This window comes from Zonotrichia albicollis, unplaced genomic scaffold (genome assembly GCF_047830755.1).
Source record: "Zonotrichia albicollis isolate bZonAlb1 unplaced genomic scaffold, bZonAlb1.hap1 Scaffold_217, whole genome shotgun sequence".
NCBI classification, from domain to species: domain Eukaryota; kingdom Metazoa; phylum Chordata; class Aves; order Passeriformes; family Passerellidae; genus Zonotrichia; species Zonotrichia albicollis.
Window position 1 is genome coordinate 161 of NW_027428400.1, and position 26,888 is coordinate 27,048.

At 61.8% G+C, this 26,888-nt stretch overlaps 3 protein-coding genes across 7 annotated transcripts in view; 2 read left to right on the forward strand and 1 right to left on the reverse strand.

The window, feature by feature from the left end:
• Positions 1–613: 613 nt before the first annotated feature.
• LOC141727715 (methylthioribose-1-phosphate isomerase-like) lies at positions 614–6,709 on the forward strand. Its single transcript, XM_074533998.1, is given in 8 exon segments — positions 614–851; positions 2,360–2,440; positions 2,443–2,606; positions 3,821–3,993; positions 4,968–5,144; positions 5,724–5,948; positions 6,520–6,542; positions 6,544–6,709. Coding segments are annotated over 8 exon segments (1,083 nt in total). The 5' UTR covers positions 614–719; the 3' UTR covers positions 6,652–6,709.
• A 239-nt stretch (positions 6,710–6,948) lies between these two features.
• TRMT1 (tRNA methyltransferase 1) lies at positions 6,949–18,603 on the forward strand. Its single transcript, XM_074533999.1, is given in 19 exon segments — positions 6,949–7,104; positions 7,463–7,733; positions 8,161–8,216; positions 8,321–8,427; positions 9,501–9,688; positions 12,264–12,379; positions 13,453–13,565; positions 13,662–13,810; positions 13,885–13,968; positions 14,137–14,206; positions 14,909–14,926; positions 14,928–15,044; positions 15,555–15,588; positions 15,591–15,639; positions 16,320–16,428; positions 16,550–16,626; positions 16,711–16,846; positions 17,065–17,175; positions 18,507–18,603. Coding segments are annotated over 19 exon segments (1,884 nt in total). The 5' UTR covers positions 6,949–7,082; the 3' UTR covers positions 18,564–18,603.
• Positions 18,604–18,678: 75 nt separating this feature from the next.
• MAN2B1 (mannosidase alpha class 2B member 1) overlaps positions 18,679–26,888 on the reverse strand; it is a 29,415-nt gene continuing 21,205 nt past the window's right edge. Inside the window, exons 14-22 of one of the 5 annotated variants that reach the window (XM_074533993.1) lie at positions 25,253–25,371; positions 25,051–25,152; positions 23,861–23,948; positions 23,660–23,740; positions 21,857–22,072; positions 20,595–20,696; positions 19,646–19,693; positions 18,915–19,014; positions 18,679–18,824 (exon numbers count right to left, since the gene is read on the reverse strand). In XM_074533993.1, the coding sequence (XP_074390094.1) occupies positions 18,730–18,824; positions 18,915–19,014; positions 19,646–19,693; positions 20,595–20,696; positions 21,857–22,072; positions 23,660–23,740; positions 23,861–23,948; positions 25,051–25,152; positions 25,253–25,371 (951 nt within the window). In that variant the 3' untranslated portion in view covers positions 18,679–18,729. Of the gene's footprint in view, positions 18,825–18,914; positions 19,015–19,645; positions 19,694–19,833; positions 19,882–20,090; positions 20,139–20,546; positions 20,697–21,856; positions 22,073–23,659; positions 23,741–23,860; positions 23,949–25,050; positions 25,153–25,252; positions 25,372–26,888 lie in introns of all 5 variants that reach the window. The other 4 variants (XM_074533995.1, XM_074533994.1, XM_074533997.1 and 1 more) reach the window with 4 other exon arrangements.

Genomic DNA, 26,888 nt, shown 5'->3' on the forward strand with positions numbered 1-26,888 from the left:
CCCAGGATGGGGGGACCCCTCCCCAAATTGCGGGAACCCCCCGGGACCCCCCCGGTGCCGCCCCCCAGGACCCCCCCCAGGCTAAGGAAACCCCCCGGGACCCTCCCCAAATTGAGGGGACCCCTCGGGACCCCCCCCAAACTGGGGAACCCCCCCGGGACCCCCCCCAAATTGAGGGACCCCCCCGTGACGCCCCCGCCCCATCTTTGGTCGCCGATTATTCCGACTCCGGTTCCGAGAGCCCCTGAGGGGATTTGGGGGGGCCGGGACCCCTCAAAATGAGGGGTGGGGGGGTTGGTTTGGGGAGGGTCTCCGAGCCCCCTGCACCCCCCCCTCGAGACCCCCTCTCCCCTGTTTATTGTAATTTATCCCCCAAAATAATTAAAATTGAAATTTAAAAATTGCCGCGATTTCCGTGGTTTTGGCGCGTTCCTTCCCCCGGCTGGGGGCGGGGCTTCCTGGAGGGGGCGGGGCTCCAGGAAGGGGCGGTACTTCAAGGGGCGAGGTTTCCTTGAGGGGGCGGGGCTCCAGGAAGGGGCGGTACCTCGGGGGGGGGCGGCGGGGCTTCCTGGAGGGGGCGGGGCTCCAGGAAGGGGCGGCACCTCAGGGAGGGGCGGGGCTTCCTGGAAGGGGCGGGGCTTTATCGCCGTTCTTGTCGCGTGTTCGGTCCCCGTTTCTGTCCCCGTTCCTGTCGCGTTTCTGTCGCGGTTTCTGTCGCGATGGCGCTGGAGTCGCTCCGGTACCGGCGCGGTTCGCTCGAGGTTCTGAACCAGCGGCTGCTGCCGGGGCAGCTCCGCTACGAGCGGGTGGGGGGCGTGGAGCGGGCCTGGGGCGCCATCCGCGACATGGAGGTGAGGGGAGACCCCCCCCAAATACCCCCTGAGACCCCCAAATACCCCCTGACCCCCCCCAAATACCCCAGAGACCCCCACCCCAATCCTGAGCCCCCAAATACCCCCAGAGACCCCCAAATACCCCCTGACCCCCCCAAATACCCCCTGAGACCCCCAAATACCCCAGAGACCCCCACCCCAATCCTGATCCCTCCCCACGACCCCCAACCCAATCCTGATTCCCCCCAAGACCCCTCACTACCCTTTGACCCCCCCGAGACCCCCACCCCAATCCTGACCCCCCAAATACCCCCAGAGACCCCCCAAAATACCCGAAATACCCCCCGAGACCCCCACTCAATCCTGACCCCCCCCCGAGACCCCCACCCCAAATCCTGACCCCCCCCCCCGAGACCCCCACCCCAAATCCTGACCCACTCCCAGAACCCCAAAAGGTTTTGGGGACCCCCAAATCCACCCCGGGGAGTCTCAGTGCTGTTTCCATAGCCCTCGAGTTTCGGGGACCCCCAACCCATTTTGGGGTTCATTTGGGGTGATTTTGGTGTATATTTGGGGTGATTTGGGGGCAGATTATGGGGTATATTTGGGGTGATTTTGGGGTGATTTTGGGGCAGATTTTGGGGTATATTTGGGGTTATTTTGGGGCAGATTTGGGGTGATTTTGGGGCAGATTTTGGGGTATATTTGGGATGATTTTGGGCTATATTTGGGGTGATTTTGGGGCAGATTATGGGGTATATTTGGGCTATATTTGGGGTGATTTTGGGGCAGATTTTGGGCTATATTTGGGGTGATTTTGGGGCAGATTATGGGGTATATTTGGGATGATTTGGGGGTATATTTGGGGTGATTTTGGGGTATATTCGGGATGATTTTGGGCTATATTTGGGTATATTTGGGGCAGAATTTGGGGTATATTTGAGGTGATTTTGGGGCAGATTATGGGGTATATTTGGGGTGATTTTGGGGCAGATTTTGGGGTATATTTGGGGTATTTTTGGGGTACATTTGGGGTGATTTTGGGCAGATTTTGGGGTATATTTGGGGTGATTTTGGGCTATATTTGGGGTGATTTTGGGGTATATTTGGGATGATTTTGGGGCAGATTTTGGGGTATATTTGGGGTGATTTTGGGGTATATTTGGGGTGATTTTGGGGCAGATTTTGGGGTATATTTGGGATGATTTCGGGCTATATTTGGGGTGATTTTGGGGTGTATTTCGGGTGATTTTGGGGCAGATTTTGGGCTATATTCAGGATGATTTTGGGCTATATTTGGGATGATTTCGGGCTATATTTGGGGTGATTTTGGGGTATATTTGGGGTGATTTTGGGGCAGATTTTGGGCTATATTTGGATATTTTTGGGGTATATTTGGGGTATATTTGGGGTGATTCTGGGGTATTTTTGGGGTGATTTTGGGGCAGATTTTGGGGCAGATTTTGGGGTATATTTGGGATGATTTTGGGCTATATTTGGGGTGATTTTGGGGCATTTCCCCCCAGGTGCGGGGCGCCCCGGCCATCGCCCTGCTGGGCTGCCTCAGCCTGGCCGTGGAGCTGGCGGGGGGGCGCGGGCCCCCAGGAGGATTTGGGGGGCGCTCGAGGAGTTTGTGGGGCAGAGATTGGGGTTCCTGCTCAGCGCCCGCCCCACGGCCGCCAACCTGGGCAGGGAGGCCGAGAGGCTGCGGGGGTGGCTCCGGAAAAAGGTGCAGGAGACCCCCGGGGTGACCCCCCAGGAGCTGCGCCAGAGGTAACGGGGATGGGAGGGGGCTTCGGGGGTCCGGGGGGGGAAATTTGGGGGTGATTTGGGGTGAGTTTGGGGGGATTTGGGGTTCCAGGTGAGGATTTGGGGGAGATTTGGGGTCCAGGAGAGATTTGGGGTAGATTTGAGGGGGGGTTTGGGGGGGATTTTGGGGCAGTTTGAGGTGGATTTGGGGGATTCAGGGGGAATTTGGGAATCCAGGTGGGATTTGGGGGTGATTTTGGGGGGATTTGGGGTTCCAGGTAGGGATTGGGGGGGATTTAGGGACATTTGGGAGGGGGTTGCAGGAGATTTGGGGGGATTTGGGGTGGGTTTGGGGAGATTTGGGGAGATTTGGGGTTCCAGGAGAGATTTAGGGGAGATTGGAGGGGGTCTGGGGGAATCTGGGGTGGGATTTGGGGGGCACTTTGGGTTCTAGGTGGACATTTGGGAGATTTGGGGGGCTTTTGGGGGGATTTGGGGTCAGAGGCTGCGGGGGTGGCTCCGAAAAAAGGTGCAGGAGACCCCCGGGGTGACCCCCCAGGAGCTGCGCCAGAGGTAACGGGGATGGGGAGGGGGCTTCGGGGGGTCCGGGGGGGGAAATTTGGGGGTTTTGGGGAGATTTGGGATTCCAGGGGTGGGTTTGGGGAGGGTTTGGGGGAGATTTTGGGGTATATTTGGGGTGATTTTGGTGCAGATTTTGGGGTATATTTGGGGTGATTCTGGGGTATATTTGGGGTGATTTTGGGGCAGATTCTGGGGTATATTTGGGGTTATTTTGGGGTATATTTGGGGTGATTCTGGGGTATATTTGGGGGTGATTTTGGTGCAGATTCTGGGGTATATTTGGGGTTATTTTGGGGTATATTTGGGGTGATTCTGGGGTATATTTGGGGTGGTTTTGGGGCAGATTTTGGGGTATATTTGGGGCGATTTTGGTGCAGATTTTGGGGTATTTTTGGGGTGATTCTGGGGTATATTTGGGGTGATTCTGGGGTATATTTGGGGTGATTCTGGGGTATATTTGGGGTGATTTTGGTGCAGATTTTGGGGTATATTTGGGGTGATTCTGGGTATATTTGGGGTGATTTTGGGGCAGATTTTGGGGTATGTTTGGGGTGATTTTGGGGTATATTTGGGGCAGATTTTGGGGTATATTTGGGTGATTTTGGGGCAGATTTTGGGGTATATTTGGGATGATTCTGGGGTATCTTCCCCCCCAGCATCATCGAGTACATCGAGGGGCTGCTGGCCAAGGACCGGCGCGACAATCGCAGCATCGGCGCCCACGGGGCCGAGCACATCCTGGGGAGGGTCCCGGGCGGGGGTCCCGTCACCCTCCTGACCCACTGCAACACCGGGACCCTCGCCACGGCCGGCTACGGCACCGCCCTGGGTACGGGGGGCACTGGGGGGCACTGGGGGGCACTGGGGGGGTAATGGGGAGAAATGGGGAGCAATGGGAGGGACTGGGAGGGAATTGAGGGGTACTGGGAGGAATTGGGGAGAACTGGGAGGAATTGGGGGGGACTTGGGGGGTAATGGGGGCAACTGGGAAGGACTGGAAGGGTAATGGGGGAACTGGGGGGAACTGGGAGGGCACTGGGAGATTCTGGAGGCACTGGGGAGCAATGGGAGGGACTGGGAGGGAATTGAGGGGTAATGGGAGGAATTGGGGAGAACTGGGAGGGAGCTGGGAGCACTGGGAGGGTAATGGGGGAAACTGGGGGGTACTGGGAGGGACTGGAGGGAATTGAGGGGTAATGGGAGGAATTGGGGAGAACTGGGAGGAATTGGGGGCTAATGGGGGGTAATGGGGGCAACTGGGAAGGACTGGGAGGGTAATGGGGGGAACTGGGGGGAACTGGGAGGGCACTGGGAGATTCTGGGGGGCACTGGGGAGCAATGGGAGGGACTGGGAGGGAATTGAGGGGTACCGGGAGGAATTGGGGAGAACTGGGAGGGAGCTGGGGGCACTGGGAGGGGATTGGGGGTACTGGGGGGAACTGGGAGGGACTGGGAGGGAATTGAGGGGTACTGGGAGGAATTGGGGAGAACTGGGAGGAATTGGGGGGTAATGGGGGAAACTGGGAAGGACTTGGGAGGGTAATGGGGGGGACTGGGGGGAACTGGGAGGGCACTGGGAGATTCTGGGGGGCACTGGGGAGCAATGGGAGGGACTGGGAGGGAATTGAGGGGTACTGGAGGGACTGGGGGGGACTGGGAGGGGATTGGGGGTACTGGGGGGAACTGGGAGGGCACTGGGAGATTCTGGGGGGCACTGGGGGGGCTCCCTGCCCCCTTTTCTCCCCCTGGGGCTTTTTGTGGTGTCCCTGATTGTCCCTAAGTGTCCCCTCGTGTCCCCCCCAGGGGTGGTGCGGGCCCTGCACGAGCGGGGGTCTCTGTCCCGCGTGTTCTGCACCGAGACCCGGCCCTTCCACCAGGGCTCGCGGCTCTCGGCGCTGGAGCTGCGGCACGACGGGATCCCGGTGACGATAATCGCCGACAGCGCCGCCGCCGCCGCCATGCGGGAGCACGGCGTGCACGGTACCGGCAGGGACAGAGGGACGGGGAGGGACAGAGGGACACGGGGACAAGGAGGGGACACAGAAAAGGATGGGGACAAGGAAAAGGGACATGGGATGGGGACACAGGAGGGACACGGGGTGCGTGGCAGGATGGGGACACAAAATGGGATGGGGACAAGGAAAAGGGACCCAAGATGGGTGACAGAGTGGGGAGACACAGAGCAGGGTGAGGGGGACACAAGGTGGGGACACAGAGCGGGATGGGGACAAGGAGGAGGGACATGGAGGTCAGTGACAAAATGGGGACATAGAACAGGATGGGGACAGGGAAAAGGGACATGGGGAGGGTGACAGGATGGGGACACAGAATGGGATGGGGACAAAGAGGAGGGACACAGGATGGGGACACAGCAGGGTGAGGGGGACACAAGGTGGGGACACACACAGAACGGGATGGGGACAGGGAGGAGGGACACCAGGTGCTGACAGGTGACCCGGGAAAGGACAGGCCCCAAGCTGAGGGCACAGGGACGGGATGTGACAGCACACAGGTGACACAGCCCAACCCCCCCTGCCCCTCCTGTGTCCCCCCCCCCAGCCGTGGTGGTGGGCGCCGACCGCGTGGCCGCCAACGGTGACGTGGCCAACAAGATCGGGACGTTCCAGCTGGCGCTGGCCGCGCATCACCTGCGCATCCCCTTCTACGTGGCCGCCCCCAGCAGCAGCTGCGACCCCGCGCTGGCCTCGGGCAGCCTGATCCCCATCGAGGAGCGCCCGGGCACCGAGCTCACCCAGCTCGGGGGCGTTCTCCTGGCTGAGCCCGGTGGGTGCCGGGCTGGGAGGGGGGGCTGGAACATGGGGAGGGGCACAGAGACGGCCCTGGGGGGTCCTGGTGGGTCTGGGGGTGTTCTTGGGGGAGTTTTGGGAGTCCTGATGGGTCTTGGGGGTGATCTCAGAGTGGTCTTGGAGGTCGTGGTGGCTCTGGGGGGCTCTTGGCAGGTCTGGGGAGGGTCTCACAGGGGTTCTGGTGGGCCTGGGGGTGCTCTCAGAGGGATCTTGAGGGTCCCAGTGGGTCCGGGAGTGCTCTCAAAGGGGTCTCGGTGCTTTCTTGGGAGTCCTGGTAGGTCTGGGGGTGATCTCAGGGGGTCTCTGTGGGTCCTGGTGGGTCTTGGGGTGCTCTCAGAGGGGTCCTGGTAGGTCTGAGAGGGCTCTCACGGGGAGTGTCGGAGATCCCAGTGGGTCTGGGGGTGGTCTCAAGAGTCCCAGGGGTCCCATAGAGGGTTGCTGTGTAGGGTTTGGGGTTCCCTGATGGGTTTGGGGGTCCCTGATGGGTCAGGGGTCGCTGCCAGAGCCCCCCTGACCCCGTGTACGCCCTCATGTCCCCCCCCGTGCAGAGGTGGACGTGTGGAACCCGGCGTTTTGACGTCACGCCGCACGAGCTGATCACGGGGGGCATCATCACCGAGTGGGGGGTGTTCCCCCCGTCCCAGCTCAGCCGGGAGCTGGCGGAGCGCGGGGAGCGCTGACGGCTTCCGCCTCGGTGTATCCCGCAGCCTCTGCGGCAATAAAGCCTCGGTATATCCCGGCATTCTCTGCGTCGTTATGGCCGCAGTATATCCCGGCATTCTTTGCGTCGTTATGGCCTCGATAAATCCCGGCAGTCTCTGCGGCAGTTCCGCCCCGGTGTATCCCGATACCCTTTGCGGCAGTTTCCGCCCCGGTATATCCCAGCATTCCTTGTGGTAGTTTCCGCCCCGGTATATCCCGATACCCTTTGCGGCAGTTCCCGCCCCGGTATATCCCAGCATTCCTTGTGGTCGTTTCCGCCCCGCTATATCCCAGCATTCCTTGTGGTAGTTTCCGCCCCGGTATATCCCAGCATTCCTTGTGGTAGTTTCCGCCCCGGTATATCCCGATACCCTTTGCGCCGCAAGATGGCGGCGCCCATGTGAGGGGAATGCGCGGGGCGGCGCGCACGGGTGAGCGGGGGGGGGGGGAGACACAGGGGGGGACACGGAGAGCCCCGGGGGACACACCGGGGCTTTAAACACCCCTCCCCCCCCCCGGCCTCGCCACCTGCTGGGGAGGGGGCGGCGGGAATGGGAGGGGGGGCTCGGTGCGACCCCCGGTCCCGGTTTTTTGGGGGGAGGGCGGGTCTCTCCCTTCTCACGGGGTTCCTTCCTCCCCCCCTCCCATTCCCGCAGCTCCCTCCCCTTTACCGGGGGGGGGTCTCCTCCCCTATTCCCGCTTTCCGTGGCCGAGCCCAAATTCCGCCTTTTTTCCCCCAAAACGTTTCCGGTGCTGCCGTGACCCCCCCGTGACCCCTCCCCGGCACAGCCGCCGCACTCAGGACCCTCTGCAGAGCCCCCCCGGTGTTCCCCGCCATGGACGGAGCTTCCCCCAACGGCGTGGCGACCCCCGAGGGTCCGGGGGCGATCCCGGAGGGGCCGGGGGCGACCCCCGAGGGCTCGGCCGGACCCCCCCCGAGCGAGGGGAGCCCCCCCGGTACCGGCGAGACGCTGATCACCGAGGGCCGCGCCACCATCGTGTTCCCCAGCGCCAACGAGGTTTTCTATAACCCCGTGCAGGGCTTCAACCGCGACCTGACGTGAGCCGGGGGGGCTCGGGGGGGTCCTTGAGGGTCTCTGGGGGGGTTTAGGGAGGGTTTTGGGGGGTCCTGGGTGGTTCTGAGGGAGCGCTGGGGGGGTTTGGGGGTCTCTGGGGAGGGTTTTGGGGGGTCCTTGTGGTCTCTGGAGGGTCCTGGGGAGGGTTTTGGGGGGCTCTGGGAAGTTTGGGATGGTCCTGGGGGGATTTTGGGGTGACCCTGGGTGGGTTTTGGGTCCTGGAGTGATCCTGGGGGGCTTTTGGGCTGCCCCAGGAGGGTTTTAGGGTGATCCTGGTGAGGTTTGGGGGTTCTGGATGATCCTGGGTGGGTTCTGAGCTGCCCTGGAGGGGTTTAGGATAATCCTGGGCAGGATTTTTGGGGTCTCCCCCCTTTCTGAGGGTCCCCTGACCCCCCTTTTTACCCCCCCCAGCTGCGCCGTCCTGACGGAATTCGCTCGGCTCTGGCTGCGCCCCAAAGGAATTCGGGGTACGGCGCCTTTGGGAGGGGGGGTCCCTATCCCCCCCCCCACCCCTCCCTTTCCACCCCAGAGCTCCTTTTGGGGTTCCCTCACCCCCTCCCCTCTTTTCCAGTCGTCCTTCCAGGCGAGGAGGAGCCGGGGGGGAGCCCCCAGAGCCCCCCCGAGGCCGGGGAGCCCCCCGAGACCCCGCGGACGGCGCGGCCGGGAGAGCCCTGCGAGGTGGGGAGGGGTCCTGGGGAGGGGTCCTGGGGGTCCTCTGAGCCCCCCCTGTACCCTCTAGGGGGGTTTGGGGGGGTCCCTGGGCCCCCTTCCAGTGCCCCTGGAGGTTCCTGGGCCCCCACAGGGAAGATTTTGGGGTTCCCTGTGTCCCCCAGGGATTTTTTGGGGTTCCCTGTGTCCCCCCAGGATGATTTTTGGGGTTCTCTGAGCCTCCCCAGGATGACTTTGGGGGTTCCCTGTGTTCTCTCTGACACCCCCCCTCAGGGTGATTTTTGGGGTTCCCTGATCCCCCCAGGGTGAATTTTGGGGTTCCCTGTGTCCCCTCAGGGTGATTTTTGGGGTTCCCTGTGTCCCCCAGGGAGGTTTATGGGGTTCCCTGATCCCCGTTAGGATGATTTTTGGGATTCCCTGACCCCCCAGGGTGATTTTTGGGATTCCCTGATCCCCCCAGTGTGATTTTTGGGGTTCCCTGTGTCCCCCCAGGATGATTTTGGGGTTCATTGTGTCCCTCAGGGTGATTTTTGGGGTTCCTTGACCCCTCCCAGGATGATTTTTGGGGTTCCTTGACCCCCCAGGATGATTTTTGGGGTTCCCTGTGTCCCCCAGGGTGATTTTTGGGGTTCCCTGTGTCCCCCAGGATGATTTTTGGGGTTCCCTGACCCCCCCAGGATGATTTTGGGGTTCCCTGTGTCCCCTCAGGGTGGTCTCCATGTGCTGGATGCCGTGGCAGCCTTGAGGCTCCACTCCAGGCACTTTACCCCAGGTGATTTTTGGGGTTCCCTGACCCCCCCAGGATGATTTTGGGGTTCCCTGACCCTCCTAGGATGATTTTTGGGGTTCCCTGACTCCACTCAGGGTAATTTTTGGGGTTCCCTGACCCTCCCAAGATGATTTTGGGGTTCATTTCCCCCCCCCAGGGTGGTCTCCGTGTGCTGGAGGCGTTGGCAGCCTTGGGGCTCTACTCAATGTGCTTCATGCGGGAGGGATTTTGGAGTTCTGTGACCCTCCTAGGGTGATTTTTGGGGTTCCTGACCCTCCCAGGATGATTTTTGGGGTTCCCTGTGTCCCCCCAGGGTGGTCTCCGCGTGCTGGAGGCGCTGGCAGCCTCGGGGCTCCGCTCTGTTCGCTTCGCCCTCGAGGTCCCGGGGCTCGGGGCCATCGTGGCCAGCGACTGCTCCCCCCGGGCCACCGAGCTGATGGCGCGGAACGTGGCCAGGAACGGCGTGGGGGGGCTGGTGACGCCGCGGCTGGCTGATGCCAGGTGAGCCCGAACCCCAAAACCCCGAATTCTAATGGGGATTGTGCCAGGTGAGCTCTAAATCCCAATGGGGATTGGGCCAGGTGAGCCCAAACCCAAATCTCAATGGGGATTGTGCCAGGTGAGCCCGAACCCCAAAACCCCGAATTCTAATGGGGATGGTGCCAGGTGAGCCCCAAATCCCAATGGGGATTGTGCCAGGTGAGCCCCAACCCCAAAACCCCGAATCCCAATGGGGATTGTGCCAGGGGAACCCCAAATCCCAATGGGGATTGTGCCAGGTGAACCCGAACCCCAAAATCCAACAGGGATTGTGCCAGGTGAGCCCCAAAACCCCAATGGGGATTGTGCCAGGTGCACCCCAAAACCCAATGGGGATTGTGCCAGGTGAGCCCAAAATCCCAATGGGGATTGTGCCAGGTGAACCCCAAAATCCCAATGGGGATTGTGCCAGGTGAGCCCAAACCCCAAAACCCACTGGGATTGTGCCAGGTGAGCCCGAACCCCAAAATCCCAAATTCTAATGGGGATTGTGCCAGGTGAGCCACAAATCCCACTGGGGATTGTGCCAGGGGAACCCAAAACCCCAATGGGGATTGTGCCAGGTGAGCCCCAAATCCCACTGGGGATGGTGCCAGGTGAGCCCCAAATCCCAATGGAGATTGTGCCAGGTGAGCCCGAACCCCAAAACCCACTGGGGATTGTGCCAGGTGAGCCCGAACCCCAAAACCCCAAATCCCACTGGGGATTGTGCCAGGTGAGCCCAGAACCCCAAAACCCCAATGGGGATTGTGCCAGGTGAGCCTGAACCCCAAAACCCCAATGGGGATTGTGCCAGGTGAGCCTGAACCCCAAATTCCCGAATCCCAATGGGGATTGTGCCAGGTGAGCCCAAACCCCAAAATCCCAATGGGGATTGTGCCAGGTGAGCCCAAACCCCAAAATCCCCGAATCCCACTGGGGATTGTGCCAGGTGAGCCCCAAAACCCCAATGGGGATTGTGCCAGGTGAGCCCCAACCCCAAAACCCCAAAACCCAATGGGGATTGTGCCAGGGGACCCCAAATCCCCAATGGGGATTGTGCCAGGGGACCCCAAATCCCACTGGGGATTGTGCCAGGTGAGCCCAAAACCCCAATGGGGATGGTGCCAGGTGAGCCCGAACCCCAAAACCCAATGGGGATTGTGCCAGGTGAGCCCAGAACCCCAAATCCTCAAATCCCAACGGGGATTGTGCCAGGTGAGCCGCAAATCCCAATGGGGATGGTGCCAGGTGAACCCCAAATCCCAATGGGGATTGTGCCAGGTGAGCCCCAACCCCAAAACCCCAAATCCCAATGGGGATTGTGCCAGGTGAGCCTGAACCCCAAAACCCCAAATCCCAATGGGGATTGTGCCAGGTGAACCCCAAATCCCAACAGGGATTGTGCCAGGTGAGCCCGAACCCCAAATCCCAATGGGGATTGTGCCAGGTGAGCCCCAAATCCCAATGGGGATTGGGCCAGGTGAGCCTGAACCCCAAAACCCCAAATTTTAATGGGGATGGTGCCAGGTGAGCCCGAACCCCAAAATCCCCGAATCCCAATGGGGATTGTGCCAGGTGAGCCCCAAATCCCAATGGGGATTGTGCCAGGTGAGCCCGAACCCCAAAACCCCAAATCCCAATGGGGATGGTGCCAGGTGAGCCCGAACCCCAAAATCCCCTAATCCCAATGGGGATTGTGCCAGGTGAGCCCCAAATCCCAATGGGGATTGTGCCAGGTGAGCCCGAACCCCAAAACCCCAAATCCCAATGGGGATTGTGCCAGGTGAGCCCGAACCCCAAAACCCCAAATCCCAATGGGGATGGTGCCAGGTGAGCCCGAACCCCAAAACCCGAAATCCCACTGGGGATTGTGCCAGGTGAGCCCAAATCCCAAAATCCCAAATCCCAATGGGGATGGTGCCAGGTGAACCCCAAATCCCAAAATCCCAGTGGAGATTGTGCCAGGTGAGCCCCAAATCCCAATGGGGATTGTGCCAGGTGAGCCCGAACCCCAAATTTTAATGGGGATTGTGTCAGGTGAACCCAGAACCCCAAAACCCAATGGGGATTGTGCCAGGTGACCCCAAACCCCCGAATCTCACTGAGATTGTGCCAGGTGACCCCAAACCCCAATGGGATCACACCAGGTGACCCCAAACTCCAATAAGGATTGTGCCAGGTGTCCCCAAACCCCAATGGGATCACACCAGGTGACCCCAAACTCCAATTAGGATCAAACCAGGTGACCCCAAACCCTACTGGGAATGAGTCCAAACCCCTGGCACTGCCTGAGGCTTTACTGGGATGTGTCCCCAAAGTGTCCCCAAAGTGTCCCCATGGGCACCCCAACACCCCCCACCCCATTTTGGGCTTTTTTTGGGGGGGGGTCCCCAAACCCTTTTCCCCCCAAATTTATCCCAACGCGCCAGGACCCTCCCTGCCCCCCAAGCCATGACCCCGCTGAGGGGACCCCAAAGCCCGTGGGTGTCCCCAGAGGGGGTGCTGATGGTTTTGGGGGGGTTCTTTGGGGACCCCCGTGTCCCCCCCTGCCCAGGATGTTGATGTACGAGAGCAAAGCCCAGCGCCAGCCCTTCGACGTCATCGACCTGGACCCCTACGGGAGCCCCGCCCCTTTCCTGGACGCGGCCGTGCAGGCCGTCAGCGAGGGGGGTGAGCCCGGGGACCCCAAAAACCCCCAGACCCCTTTAGGGACCCCAAAACCCTCCTGGGACACCCCTGAACCTCCCTGAACCCCCAGACCCCTTTAGGGACACCCCAAAGCCCCCTGTGCCCTTCCTGGATGTGGCCGTGCAGGCCGTCAGCGAGGGGGGTGAGCCCGGGGGACCCCAAAACCCCCCAGACCCCTTTAGGGACTCCAGACCCATTTAGGGACACCCCTGAACCCCCCAGACCCCTTTAGGGACACCCCAAATCCCTCCACACCCTTCCTGGATGTGGCCGTGCAGGCCGTCAGTGAGGGGGGTGAGCCCAGGGGGGACTCCAAAACCCTTCAGGGACCCCCTGAACCCCCCAGACCCCTTTAGGGACACCCCGAAACCCCCTCACGGACACCTAAATCCCTTTAGGAACACCCGGAACCAACTTGGGGAACCCCAAACCCTTTTAGGGACCCCCAAAACCCCCTTATGGACCCCTCAACGCCCCCTAAACACCTTTAGGGATGCCAAACCCCCTCAGGGAGCCCCAAAACCCCTTTTGAGACCCCCCAAATCCCTTTGGGACCCCTCAAACCCCTTTAGGGACCCCAAACTCCTTTAGGGACACCCCAACTCCCTCATGAATCCCCCTAAAACCACCTCAGGGAGCCCCAAACACTTTTAGGGACACCCAAAACCCATTTAGGAACCCCAAACCCCTTTAGGGACCCCCCCAAACACCTTTAGAGACCCCAAACCCCTTTAAGGACACCCAAACCCCTCATGGACCCCCCTAAAACCACCTCAGGGAGCCCCCAAACCCCTTTAGGGACCCCAAACCCCCTCATGGACCCCCTAAAACCCCCTTGGGGAGCCCCAAAACCCCTTTTGGGACCCCTCAAACCCCTCATGAATCCCCCTAAAACCACCTCAGAGAGCCCCAAACACTTTTAGGGACACCCAAAACCCATTTAGGAACCCCAAACCCCTTTAGGGACCCCTCAAACTCCCTCATGGACCCCCCTAAAACCACCTCAGGGAGCCCCCAAACCCTTTAGGGACCCCCCTGCACCCCGATTTCCACAGGCCTGCTGTGCGTGACGTGCACGGACATGGCGGTGCTGGCGGGCAATGGCGCCGAGACGTGCTACAGCAAATATGGCGCCGTGTCCCTCAAGGGCAAATTCTGCCACGAGCTGGTCAGTGCCAGGGGGGGGGTGCCCTGCTCATGGGTGGGGGGCACAGGGTGGGGGGGGTGGCACCGTCCCTTTTGGTGTCCCTTGGGTGCTTGGCAGGCGCTGAGGATCGTCCTGCACAGCCTGGACCTGCGTGCCAACTGCTACCAGCGCTTTGTGGTGCCACTGCTGTCGGTCAGCGCCGATTTCTACGTCCGTGTCTTCGTCAGGGTCTTCACAGGCCAGGCCAAGGTCAAAGCATCCTCCAGGTGGGTTGGGGAGGGGGTTTTGGGGGGTCTCTGTGCACCCCCCCAACCCGCCCTGAGCATGGTTTGGTCCATAGCAAGCAGGCGCTGGTGTATCATTGCGTGGGGTGTGGGTCGTACCATCTGCAGCGCCTGGGGAGGGCCGCCAGCCACGGCAGCAGGTACGGAATTGAGAACGATTTTGGGGGTCCCTTGAGAGCCTCAGGGGGTCCCCACGATTTTTTTGGCCCCCAAGAGAACAATTCTGGGGTTCCTCGAGACCCTCAGGGGGTCCCCAGGATTTTTTTTTTGTGGGGGGAGGGGGTTTTAAACCAATTTTTCTTCTCCAGTTTCAAGTACAGCCCGGCCATGGGGCCGCCCGTGGGTCCAACCTGTGAGTTCTGCCAGCAGCGGCACCAGGTGGGTGTAGCCCCCTCCCCAAAAAAAGAAACCCAAAAAAAAAGCACAAAAAAACCCTCAAAAAAAAAACCACCAAAAAAAGCCCCCCAAAAAAACCCAAAACAAAAACAAAAAAAACAAACAAAAAAAACCCCCAAAAAACCCAAACAAAAAACAAAACAAAACAAAAAAAACCACCAAAAAAAAAACCCCAAAAAAAAACCCCTCAAAAAAAACCCCCCAAAAAAACCCCAAAAACAAACAAACAAACAAAAACACAAAAAAAACCCCCCAAAAAAACACAAAAAAAACCCAAAAAAAAAACCCCCAAAAAAACCCCCAAGAATAAACCCCCAAAAAAAACTGCAAAAAAAAAAACCAAAAAAAAAAACCCAAAAAAAACCCAAACAAAAACCCAAAAAAAAAAACCCAAAAAAACCCCCAAAAAACCCAAAAAAACCCCAAAAAAAACCCCAAAAAAAACCCCCCAAAACCCCCCCCCCAAAAAAAAAAACCCCAAAAAAAACCCAAAAAACACCCCAAAAAAACCCAAAGAAACCCCCCCCCCAAAAAAAAAAACCCAAAAAAACCCCCCCCAAAAAAACCCCCCAAAAAACCCCAAAAAAACCCCAAAAAAAGCCCAAAAAAAACCCCCAAAAAAACCCAATAAAAAAAATAAACCCCAAAAAAAAGCCCTGAACCCCGTTTTTTCCCCCATTCCAGGTGGGGGGCCCGGTGTGGGGCGGAGCCCCTGCACGAGCCCGGTTTTGTGCAGCGGCTGCTGCGGGCGCTGGAGCGGAGCCCCGGGCGCTTCCAAACGGAGCCGCGAATGCGGGGGGTGCTGAGCGTCATTGCTGAGGTGACACCCAGGGGACACCCGGGGACACCCCAGGGTGCAGCGGGGACACCTGGGGACACACCCAGGGGACACCCAGGGGGCAGCAGGGGACACCCAGGAACACCCAGGGGAGACCCAGGGGACAGCAGGGACATCCAGGGACACCCAGGGGACACTCAGGGTGCAGTGGGGACACCCAGGGATATCCAGGGGACAGCCAGGGGACACCGGGGGGACAGCCAGGGACAGCCAGGACACCCAGGGGACATCCAGGGACACCGAGGGAACAGCGGGGGACACCCAAGGGAGACCCAGGGGACACCTCAGGGTGCAGAGGGACATCCAGGGGACACCCAGGGGGCACCCAGGGCACACTGAGGGGACACCCAGGGGACACCCAGGGACACCCAGGGACATCCAGGGACACTCAGGGACACCCGGGGGACACCCAGGGACACACCCAGGGACACCCCAGGGTGGGCACAGCCCAGGTTTGGGGCTGGCCGTGATCCCGGATCCGTTGTGGGGCAGGAGCTGAGCGATGTCCCCCTGTACCACACCCTGGACGGCTGAGCAGCACCATCCGCAGCAACACCCCGGCCCTGCTGCAGCTCAGGTGGGCACCCCGAAACCCTGCTGGGACACCCCAAAAACCCTTTAGAGCACCCAAATCCCTTCTGGACACCCCAAAAACCCTTTAGAGAACCCAAAACCCTGCTGGGACACCCCAAAAACCCTGCTGGGACACCCCAAAACCCTGCTGGGACACCCAAAACTCCTTTAGGATCCCCCAAAATCCCCTCAGGAACCCTAAATCCCTTTAGAGACCCCAAAAACCCTTCTGGGACACCCCAAAAACACGTCTGGGACACCCCAAAAACCCTGCTGGGACACCCCAAAACCCTTCTGGGACACCCCAAAACCCCCTCAGGGAACCCTAAATCCCTTTAGAGCACCCAAATCCCTTCTGGGACACCCCAAAACTCCTTTAGGAATCCCCCAAAACCTCCTCAGGGAACCCTAAATCCCTTTAGAGCACCCAAATCCCTTCTGGGACACTCCAAAACTCCTCCAGGGATCCCCCAAAACCCCCTCAGGGAAGCCTAAACACTTTAGGGACCCCAACCCTAACCCTTCTGGGACACCCCAAAACTTCTTTAGGGACCCCCCAAACCCCCTCAAGGACCCCCCCAAACCCCATCCTGGCCCCCCAAACCCCCTCAGGGACCCCCCAAACCCTCTCAGGGACCCCCCAAACCCCATCAGGGACCCCCCAAACCCCCCATGGCCCCCCAGGTCAGCCCTGCTGCACGCTGGTTTCCGCGTCTCGCTGTCCCACGCCTGCCGCAACGCCGTCAAGACGGACGCGCCGCCGGCCGTGCTCTGGGACATCATGCGCTGCTGGGTCAGTGAGGAGGGGGCTCTGGGACCCCTCCCCACGCTCAGGGGGGCTGAATTCCCTTTTCCAATTTTTCCCAATTTTTTCCAATTTTTTCCAATTTTTTTCCCCAATTTTTTTCCCCCAGGCCAAGCTGCACCCGGTGAAGCTGGAGCGGCTCCCGGAGTCCAGCCCGGCCGCCCGGATCCTCTCGGTGGAGCCCACGTATGGGTGGGGTTTGTGGGGACCCCAGACCCATTTTTGGGAGCCCCCAAAGCCCCTGATCTCTCCCTTTCCCCCCTTTCCCAGGCTCCAGGCTTCCTTCGCCCTCCACGAGGACGCCAACCCCAGCTCCCGCCGGCGCGGCCTCAAGCGATTCCCCGAGAACCCCGAAGCTTTTTGGGGTCCCAAGGCCAGGGCCAAGCCCGGGTGAGGCCTGGGGGGGGCTCGGTTTGGGGGTTCAGGCGCCCCCCACCCTTTTTAAGGGGGATATTTCCTCCTTTTTTCACTCAGGGTAGGGCAGAAACCCCATTAAAAACAGCTTGGGGTTCATCCCTTTCTGCTGTTCTTTATGGGGAGGGGTCCCTCACCTTCTCCCCTATTTTGGGGAGGGGTCCCTCGCCTTCTCCCCTATTTTGGGGACTCATTCCCACCCTTTTCCAGGGGGGGCATCGCCCCTCCCTGCAGGAGAAGAGGGAGAGGCTCCAGAACAAGAGGAGGCAGCGCCAGGACGGGGCCGGGCTCAAACAATTCCCCTGCAAACGCTTCAAGGAGGTGGGCAGGGGTCCCCAAATGTGGGCAGGGGTCCCCAAATATGGGGAGGGGTCCCAAAATGTGGGGAGGGGTCCCAGAATAACGTGTGGTCCCCTAAAATAGGGAGGGGGGTGTGGGAAGGAAGGAGGAATAAAGGGAGAAATAAAATGTGGGAATAAAAATGGGGGTGGGTGGGAATATGGGGAGGGGTCCTCAAAATATGGGGAGGGGTCCCAAAATATGGGGAGGGGTCCCAAATGTGGGGAGGGGTCCCAGAATAACGAGGGGTCCCCTAAAATAGGGGAGGGGGATGTGGGAAGGAAGGAGGAATAAAGGAGGTCCAGGAAATTAAAGGAGAAATAAAATGTGGGAATAAAAATGGGGGTGGGGTGGGAATATGGGGAAGGGTCCTCAAAATATGGGGAGGGGTCCCAGAATGTGGGGAGGGGTCCCAGAATAACGAGGGGTCCCCTAAAAAATAGGGAGGGGGGTGTGGGAATGAAAAGGGGGTCCAGGAAATTAAAGGAAAAATAAAATGGAACAAAAATGGGGGTGGGTGGGAATATGAGGAGGGGTCCTCAAAATATGGGGAGGGGTCCCCAGATGTGGGCAGGGGTCCCCAAATGTGGGGAGGGGTCCCAGAATAACAAGGGATCCCCTAAAATAGGGAGGGGGGTGTGGGAATAAAGGGAGTCCAGGAAACAAGGGAGAAATAAAATGTGGGAATAAAATGGGGGTGGGGTGGGAATATGAGGAGGGGTCCTCAAAATATGGGGAGGGGTCCCCAAATGTGGGGAGGGGTCCCAGAATAACGAGGGATCCCCTAAAAAATAGGGAGGGGGTGTGGGAATAAAGGAGGAATAAAGGGGATCCAGGAAATTAAGGGAGAAATAAAATGTGGGAATTAAAATAGGGGTGGGTGGGAATATGAGGAGGGGTCCTCAAAATATGGGGAGGGGTCCCTAAAATAGGTGGGGAGGTGTGGGAATAAAGAAGGGGGTACAGGAAACAAAGGGAAAAAGGGAAATAAAATGTGGGAACAAAAATGGGGGTGGGTGGGAATATGGGGAGGGGTCCTCAAAATATGGGAAGGGGTCCTCAAAATATCAAGAGGAGTCCTCGAAATATGGGGAAGGGTCCGTAAAATAGGTGGGGAGGTGTGGGAATAAAGGGAGAAAAGATTTGGGGGAATAAAATGTGGAATAAAAGTGGGGGTGAGTGGGTGGGAATATGGGGAGGGGGTCTGGGAATTTTGGGGGGTGCCCAGGAATTTGAGGAGGGGTCTGAGCACAAAGGGGGGGTTTTAGGGCCAGGTTTAACCCCCCCCACCCCATTTTGCCCCCTCCCCACAGGGCACCTGTACCAAGGGCGAGCAGTGCTGTTACTCCCACGAGCCCCCTCCCCATTAAAACCGATTTGACCCAAAACTGGAGAGTTTGAAATTTGCTGGTTTTATTTTTTTTTTATTTTTTTTTTTGGGGGGGTGGGGGGCGTCCGTCCCTCAGGACCCCCCCCCAGCCCCCCGGAGGGTTTGAAATTTGCTGGTTTGGTGTTTTTTTGGGGAGGGGGCTTCCCTCAGAGCCCCCGGTACTGCACAGAGGCCAGGAAGGTTCTGATCTCCATCGGCCGCAGCCGCACCCGCCGGGGGTCCAGCCGGGGTCTGGGGGTCTCTGGGGAGGGGGGGGGAATCAGGGCTGTGAGGGGGGGTGGGTGAGACCCCCGGGACCCCCTCCCCAAATTGCCCAAACCCCCCCCTGTACCTGTTGGGGTGTTCCAGAGCAGGCGGGGCAGGGGGAGGGGGACGTCCCCCCCCAGCGCCATCTCCTGCAGTGACGTCACGGTGAAGGCGGAGAAAAGGGTCTGGGGGAGGGGAGCGGGGTGAGAGACCCCTCCCCAAATAACACAGAGACACCAGAGACCAGCCTGGTGTTAGAGACCCCTCCCCAAATAACAGAGAGACCATCCTAGGGTGGGGGGCTGTTAGAGACCCCTCCCCAAATACCCCTGAGATCAGCCCAGGGTGGGGGGAAATGGGCAGAGACCCCTCCCCAAATAACACAGAGACACCTGAGATCAGCCTGGGTGGGGGGAAATGGGCAGAGACCCCTCCCCAAATAACACAGAAACCCCTGAGACCAGCCTGGTGTTAGAGACCCCTCCCCAAATACCCCTGAGATCAGCCCAGGGTGGGGGGTGTTAGAGACCCCTCCCCAAATACCCCAGAGACCCCCAGGAGCAGCCTCAGGACACCCCAAATGCTCACCTGGCACAGGTGACCCCAGAACCCCTCCCCTGGCACAGGTGACCCCACAAGCTCAGCCCCCCCTGGCTGAGTGACCCCAGACCCCTGTTCCAGGTGTGCCCCCATGCCCAGGTGTGCCCCCATCCCCGTGTCCCCATGCCCAGGTACCCCCAGGTGTGTCCCCATCCCCAGGTGTGCCCCCATCCATCCCCAGGTACCCCAGGTGTGCCCCCATCCATGCCCAGGTACCGTCAGGTCCACGGTGGCCGGGCGGGATCCGTTCCTGCTCTCTCCCACCTGGTACAGGTGACCCCAGACCCCCATGCCCAGGTGTGCCCCCATGCCCAGGTGTGCCCCCATGCCCAGGTGTGTGCCAATCCCCAGGTACCCCAGGTGTGTCCCCATGCCCAGGTGTGCCCCCATCCATGCCCAGGTACCGTCAGGTCCACGGTGGCCGCGCGGGAGCCGTTCCTGCTCTCCCCCACCTGGTACAGGTGACCCCAGACCCCCATGCCCAGGTGTGCCCCCATTCATCCCCAGGTACCCCCAGGTGTGCCCCCATTGATGCCCAGGTACCCCCATCCATGCCCAGGTGTGCCCCCGTCCATCCCCAGGTGTGCCCCCATCCATGTCCAGGTGTGCCCCCATTCATTCCCAGGTGCCCCCAGGTGTGCCCCCATCCATGCCCAGGTACCGTCAGGTCCACGGTGGCTGCCCGGGAGCCGTTCCTGCTCTCTCCCACCTGGTACAGGTGACCCCAGACCCCCATGCCCAGGTGTGCCCCCATGCCCAGGTGTGCCCCCATCCATGCCCAGGTGTGCCCCCATTCATGCCCAGGTGTGCCCCCGTCCATGCCCAGGTGTGTCCCCATCCCCAGGTACCCCCAGGTGTGCCCCCGTCCATGCCCAGGTACCGTCAGGTCCACGGTGGCCGCGTGGGAGCCGTTCCTGCTCTCCCCCACCTGGTACAGGTGACCCCAGACCCCCATCCCCAGGTACCCCCAGGTGTGCCCCCATGCCCAGGTGTGCCCCCATTCATCCTCAGGTACCCCCAGGTGTGCCCCCATGCCCAGGTGTGCCCCTGTTCATGCCCAGGTACCCCCATCCATCCCCAGATACCCCCAGGTGTGCCCCCACTCATGCCCAGGTACCGTCAGGTCCACGGTGGCGGCGCGGGATCCGTTCCTGCTCTCCCCCACCTGGTACAGGTGCTCCAGGCGCACCAGGACGGCCCCGCCCCCGCGCGGCTCCAGCGACAGCAGGTGAACGTTGGGGGGCAGCGCCCGGCGCAGCCCCGACACCTGGGGGGGGGGGGGAAATGTCCTGATCACCTGGGGCAGGTGAGCCCGGAAACCCAACCCCACCCCCACCCTGATCACCTGGCAAAGGTGAGCCCAGAAACCCAACCCCACCCTGCCCACCTGCCCAGAAACCCACCCCAGCCCCACCCTGATCACCTGGGGCAGGTGAGCCCAGAAACCCAACCCCAGCCCCACCCTGATCACCTGGCAAAGGTGAGCCCAGAAACCCAACCCCAGCCCCACCCTGATCACCTGGCAAAGGTGAGCCCAGAAACCCAACCCCAGCCCCACTCTGATCACCTGGTGCAGGTAACCCCAGAACCTCTCACCTGGGGCAGGTGAGCCCAGAAACCCACCCCCAGCCTGCCCACCTGCCCAGAAACCCACCCCCAGCCCCACCCTGATCACCTGGCACAGGTGACCTCAGAACCCCTCACCTGGCACAGGTGAACCCACAACCCCTCCCTGCTCACCTGGCACAGGTGACCTCAGAACCCCTCACCTAGCACAGATATAACCCCAGAACCCCTCAACTGGTGCAGGTGAACCCAAAACCCCTCCCTGCTCACCTGGCACAGGTGACCCCACAGCCCCTCTACACTGACCTGGCACAGGTGACCCCAGAATCCCTCACCTGGCACAGGTAACCCCAGAACCCCTCCCTGCTCACCTGGCACAGGTGAGGCTGCAGGGAGAGCTTGTCCCGCCCACCTGACACAGGTGACCCCAGAACCCCTCACCTGGTGCAGGTGAGGCTGTGGGGGGAACCTGTCCCTGCCCACCTGGCACAGGTGACCCCAGAACCCCTCACCTGGCACAGGTAACCCCACAACTCCTCCCTGCTCACCTGGCAAAGGTGAGGCTGCAGGGAGAACCTGTCCTGCTTACCTGGCACAGGTGACCCCACAACTCCTCCCTGCTCACCTGGTGCAGGTGATCCCATAACCCCTCACCTGGTGCAGGTGAGGCTGTGGGGGGAACCTGTCCCTGCCCACCTGGCACAGGTGACCCCAGAACCCCTCCCTGCTCACCTGGCACAGGTGACCCCAAACCCCTCACCTGGCACAGGTGACCCCAAACCCCCCACCTGTCCCAGGTGACCCCACAGCCCCTCCCTCCTCACCTGTCCCAGGTGCCCCCCACCCCCTCCCCACGCTCACCTGTCTCAGGTGAGGCCCCCTGCCCGGTGCCAGCACCACGGTGGGCGGGGTCGCCACCTGCTGTGCCCGCGGGCGGTGCTGCTCAGGTGCGGCGCCCACCGTGTCCAGCAGCACCAGGTGCCGCCCCCGCACCACCAGGCCCCGCCCATCCACACCTGGCTCGTCCAGCGCCTCCCCCAGGCCGCGGTTGTCGTCGTGGAGCAGCCGCCGGTGCACCTGGAGGGGCGCGGGGGATGGCACAGGTGTGTCCAGGTGTGCCCTGCGTGGGGGCAGCCCTGCCCAGGTGTGCTCTCCCCTGCCCAGGTGTGCCCAGGTGTGCCTTCCATGGGGGCAACCCTGCCCAGGTGTGCCCTGCGTGGGGGCAGCCCTGCCCAGGTGTGCTCTCCCCTGCCCAGGTGTGCCCAGGTATGCTCAGGTGTACCTAGGTGTATCTCAGGTGTGCCCACCCCTGCCCAGGTGTATTCCAGGTGGAGCCAGGTGTGTCCAGGTGTGCCCTCCCCTGCCCAGGTGTGCCCATGTGAGCCCACCCCCCTGTCCAGGTGTGCTCAGGTGTGCCCAGGTGTGCCCAGCCCTAGCCAGGTGTACCCAGGTGAGTTCCCAGGTGTGCCCACCTCCCTGCCCAGGTGTGCCCAGCCCTACCCAGGTGTACCCAGGTGTATCTCAGGTGTACCCAGGTGTGCCCAGCCCTACCCAGGTGTTCTCTGCATGGGGGCAACCCTGCCCAGGTGTGCCCAGGTGTGCTCTCCATGGGGGCAGCCCTGCACAGGTGTGCCCAGGTGTGCCCAGGTGTGCCCTGCGTGGGGGCAACCCTGCCCAGGTGTGCCCAGGTGTGCCCAGGTGTGCCCTCCATAGGGGCAGCCCTGCCCAGGTGTGCCCAGGTGTGCCCTCCATGGGGGCAACCCTGCCCAGGTGTGCCCAGGTGTGCCCTGCACGGGGGCAGCCCTGCCCAGGTGTGCCCTGCGTAGGGGCAGCCCTGCCCAGGTGTGCCCAGGTGTGCCCTCCATGGGGGCAACCCTGCCCAGGTGTGCCCAGGTGTGCCCTGCACGGGGGCAGCCCTGCCCAGGTGTGCCCTGCGTAGGGGCAGCCCTGCCCAGGTGTGCCCAGGTGTGCCCTCCATGGGGGCAGCCCTGCCCAGGTGTGCTCTCCATGGGGGCAGCCCTGCCCAGGTGTGCCCAGGTGTGCCCTCCATAGGGGCAGCCCTGCCCAGGTGTGCCCAGGTGTGCCCAGGTGTGCCCTCCATGGGGGCAGCCCTGCCCAGGTGTGCCCAGGTGTGCCCTGCGTGGGGGCAGCCCTGCCCAGGTGTGCCCTGCATGGGGGCAGCCCTGCACAGGTGTGCCCAGGTGTGCCCAAGTATGCTCAGGTGTACCCAGGTGTATCTCAGGTGTGCCCACCCCTGCCCAGGTGTATTCCAGGTGTACCCAGGTGTGCCCATCCCCCCTCCCCAGGTGTGCCTGGGTGTGCCCTCCCCTGCCCAGGAGTACCCAGGTGTGCCCAAGTGAGCCCGCCCTCCCCTCCCCAGGTGTGCCCAGGTGTATCTCAGGTGTGCCCACCCCCCTGTCCAGGTGTGCCCAGGTGTGCCCAGGTGTATCTCAGGTGTATCTCAGGTGTACCCAGGTGTATCTCAGGTGTGCCCAGGTGTACCCAGGTGTGCCCAGGGGTGCCCAGGTGTGCCCAGGTGAGCCTGCCCTCCCCTCCCCAGGTGTACCCAGGTGTACCCAGGTGTGCCCAGGTGTATCTCAGGTGTATCTCAGGTGTACCCAGGTGTATTTCAGGTGTATCTCAGGTGTGCCCAGGTGAGCTCACCATGAGCTCCAGGGAGCCGTCCTGGAGGCTGCTGCCGCCCTGGGACCGATCCGTCAGCACCGTCAGCTGCACCTTCTGGTCCTGGGCAGGTGGGCCAGGTGTGAGGGGGCTGGGGCGGGGTTCGGGTGTGCCCCAGGTGTGCCCAGGTGTGCCCCAGGTGTGCCCAGCTGTGCCCAGCTGTGCCCAGGTGTGCCCAGGTACCTTGATGAAGATCCGGGTGTTCACAGGGTAATAATTGCCGGCCACGGGCTCAGTCTGGGTCAGGTTCCAGGTGGGTCGGTAGTCACGCCTGGGGGGGGGGGCAGAGGGTCACCTGAGCCCCTGGGGGTCACCTGAGCCCCTTGGGGGGGGTCCTGGGGTCACCTGAGCCCCTTGGGGTCACCTGAGCACCTGGAGAGGTCACCTGAGCTCCTTGGTGGAGCTCCTGGTCACCTGAACCCTTTGGGGGGGGTTCTGGGGGTCACCTGAGCCCTTTGGGGGTCACCTGAGCTCCTTGAGGGGTCACCTGAGCCCCTTGGGGTCACCTGAGCCCTTTGGGGGGGGGGTCCCAGGAGTCACCTGAACCCCTTGGGGTCACCTGAGCACCTGGAGGGGTCACCTGAGCCCCTTGGGGGTGGTCCCAGGAGTCACCTGAACCCCTTGGGGTCACCGGAGCCCCTTGAGGGGTCACCTGAGCCCTTTGGGATGCTCCTGGAGGATCACCTGAACCCCTTGGGGTCACCTGTGCCCCTTGCGGTGGTCCCAGGGGTCACCTGAACCCCTTGGGGTGGTCCCAGGGGTCACCTGAGCCCCTTGGGGTCACCTGAGCTCCTTGGTGGAGGTTCTGGGGGTCACCTGAACCCTTTGGGGGTCACCTGAGCACCTGGAGGGGTCACCTGAGCTCTTTGGGGGGGGAGGCCTGGGGGTCACCTGAGCCCCTTGGGGTCACCTGAACCCTTTGGGGGGGGGGTCCTGGGGTCACCTGAGCCCCTTGGGGTCACCTAAGCCCCTTGAGGGGTCACCTGAGCCCTTTGGGGGGGATCCCAGGGGTCACCTGAGCCCCTTGGGGTCACCTGAGCCCCTGGAGGAGTCACCTGAGCTCCTTGGGGAGGGTTCTGGGGGTCACCTGAACCCTTTGGGGGGAGTCCTGGGGGTCACCTGAGCCCCTTGGGGTGGGTTTGGGGGATCACCTGAGCCCCTTGGGGGTCACCTGAGCCCCTTGCGGTGGTCCCAGGAGTCACCTGAACCCTTTGGGGTCACCTGAACCCTTTGGGGGGGGTCCCAGGAGTCACCTGAGCCCTTTGGGATGGTCCCAGGGGTCACCTGAACCCTTTGGGGGTGGTCCCAGGGGTCACCTGAGCCCTTTGGGGGGGTCACCTGAGCCCTTTGGGGGGGTCACCTTTGCCCCTCACCTGCGCTCCAGCACCTGGCGCCCGTTGGAGTCGGTGTAGAAGCGCCCGGCCGAGCGCAGCGGCGTCTGGAACCTGCTGATCACCTCCTTGCCCACACCATCCCTGCAGCCAGGAGGGGGGAAAACACAGCTGTGTCCCCCCACCCACCCACCCACCTGGGACAGGTGAGTGGGGGTCCCCAGAGACCCCTCCCCAGGCTCACCCCACGGGGATGGGCCCCACTGTCCACTCCAGCTCCAGGTAGGGCTGCCCTGGGCGCAGCCGCAGCACCTGCGAGCACCACTCGGAGAAATTCTGACGCAGCTCCTGCACCAGCGCCGTCTGCAGGGGGGGACAGGGACACGCTCAGGGACCCCTCCCCAAATCCAGGGGACCCCTCCCCAAATCCAGGGACCCCCTCCCTAAATCCAGGGACCCCTCCCCAAATCCAGGGACCCCCTCCCCAAATCCAGGGACCCCCTCCCCAAATCCAGGGCACCCCCTCCCCAAATCCAGGGGACCCCTCCCCCCAAATCCAGGGGACCCCTCCCCAAATCCAGGGACCCCTCCGCAAATCCAGGGGACGCCCTCCCCAAATCCAGGGACCCCCCTCCCCCCAAATCCAGGGGACCCCCTCCCCCCAAATCCAGGGACCCCTCCCCAAATCCAGGGGACCCCCTCCCCAAATCCAGGGGGACCCCCTCCCCAAATCCAGGGGACCCCCTCCCCAAATCCAGGGGACCCCTCCCCAAATCCAGGGAACCCCTCCCCAAATCCAGGGACCCCTCCCCAAATCCAGGGGACCCCCTCCCCAAATCCAGGGGACCCCCTCCCCCCAAATCCAGGGACCCCCTCCCCAAATCCAGGGACCCCTCCCCAAATCCAGGGACCCCTCCCCAAATCCAGGGGGGACCCCCTCCCCAAATCCAGGGGACCCCCTCCCCCCAAATCCAGGGCACCCCTCCCCAAATCCAGGGACCCCTCCCCAAATCCAGGGCACCCCTCCCCAAATCCAGGGGACCCCCTCCCCCCAAATCCAGGGACCCCTCCCCAAATCCAGGGACCCCTCCCCAAATCCAGGGACCCCTCCCCAATTACATGGGACCCCCTCCCCAAATCCAGGGACCCCTCCCCAAATCCAGGGGACCCCTCCCCAAATCCAGGGACCCCCTCCCCAAATCCAGGGGACCCCCTCCCCAAATCCAGGGACCCCTCCCCAAATCCAGAGGACCCCCTCCCCCCAAATCCAGGGACCCCCTCCCCCAAATCCAGGGGACCCCCTCCCCAAATCCAGGGACCCCCTCCCCAAATCCAGGGCACCCCCTCCCCAAATCCAGGGACCCCTCCCCAAATCCAGGGCACCCCCTCCCCAAATCCAGGGACCCCTCCCCAAATCCAGGGACCCCCTCCCCCCAAATCCAGGGGACCCCCTCCCCCCAAATCCAGGGACCCCCTCCCCAAATCCAGGGGACCCCTCCCCAAATCCAGAGACCCCCTCCCCCCAAATCCAGGGGACCCCCTCCCCAAATCCAGGGCACCCCCTCCCCCCAAATCCAGGGACCCCTCCCCAAATCCAGGGGACCCCTCCCCAAATCCAGGGACCCCTCCCCAAATCCAAGGACCCCTCCCCAAATCCAGGGGACCCCTCCCCAAATCCAGGGCACCCCCTCCCCAAATCCAGGGACCCCTCCCCACATCCAGGGACCCCTCCCCAAATCCAGGGCACCCCCTCCCCAAATCCAGGGACCCCCTCCCCAAATCCAGGGACCCTCCCCCCAAATCCAGGGACCCCCTCCCCCCAAATCCAGGGACCCCCTCCCCAAATCCAGGGGGACCCCTCCCCCCAAATCCAGGGACCC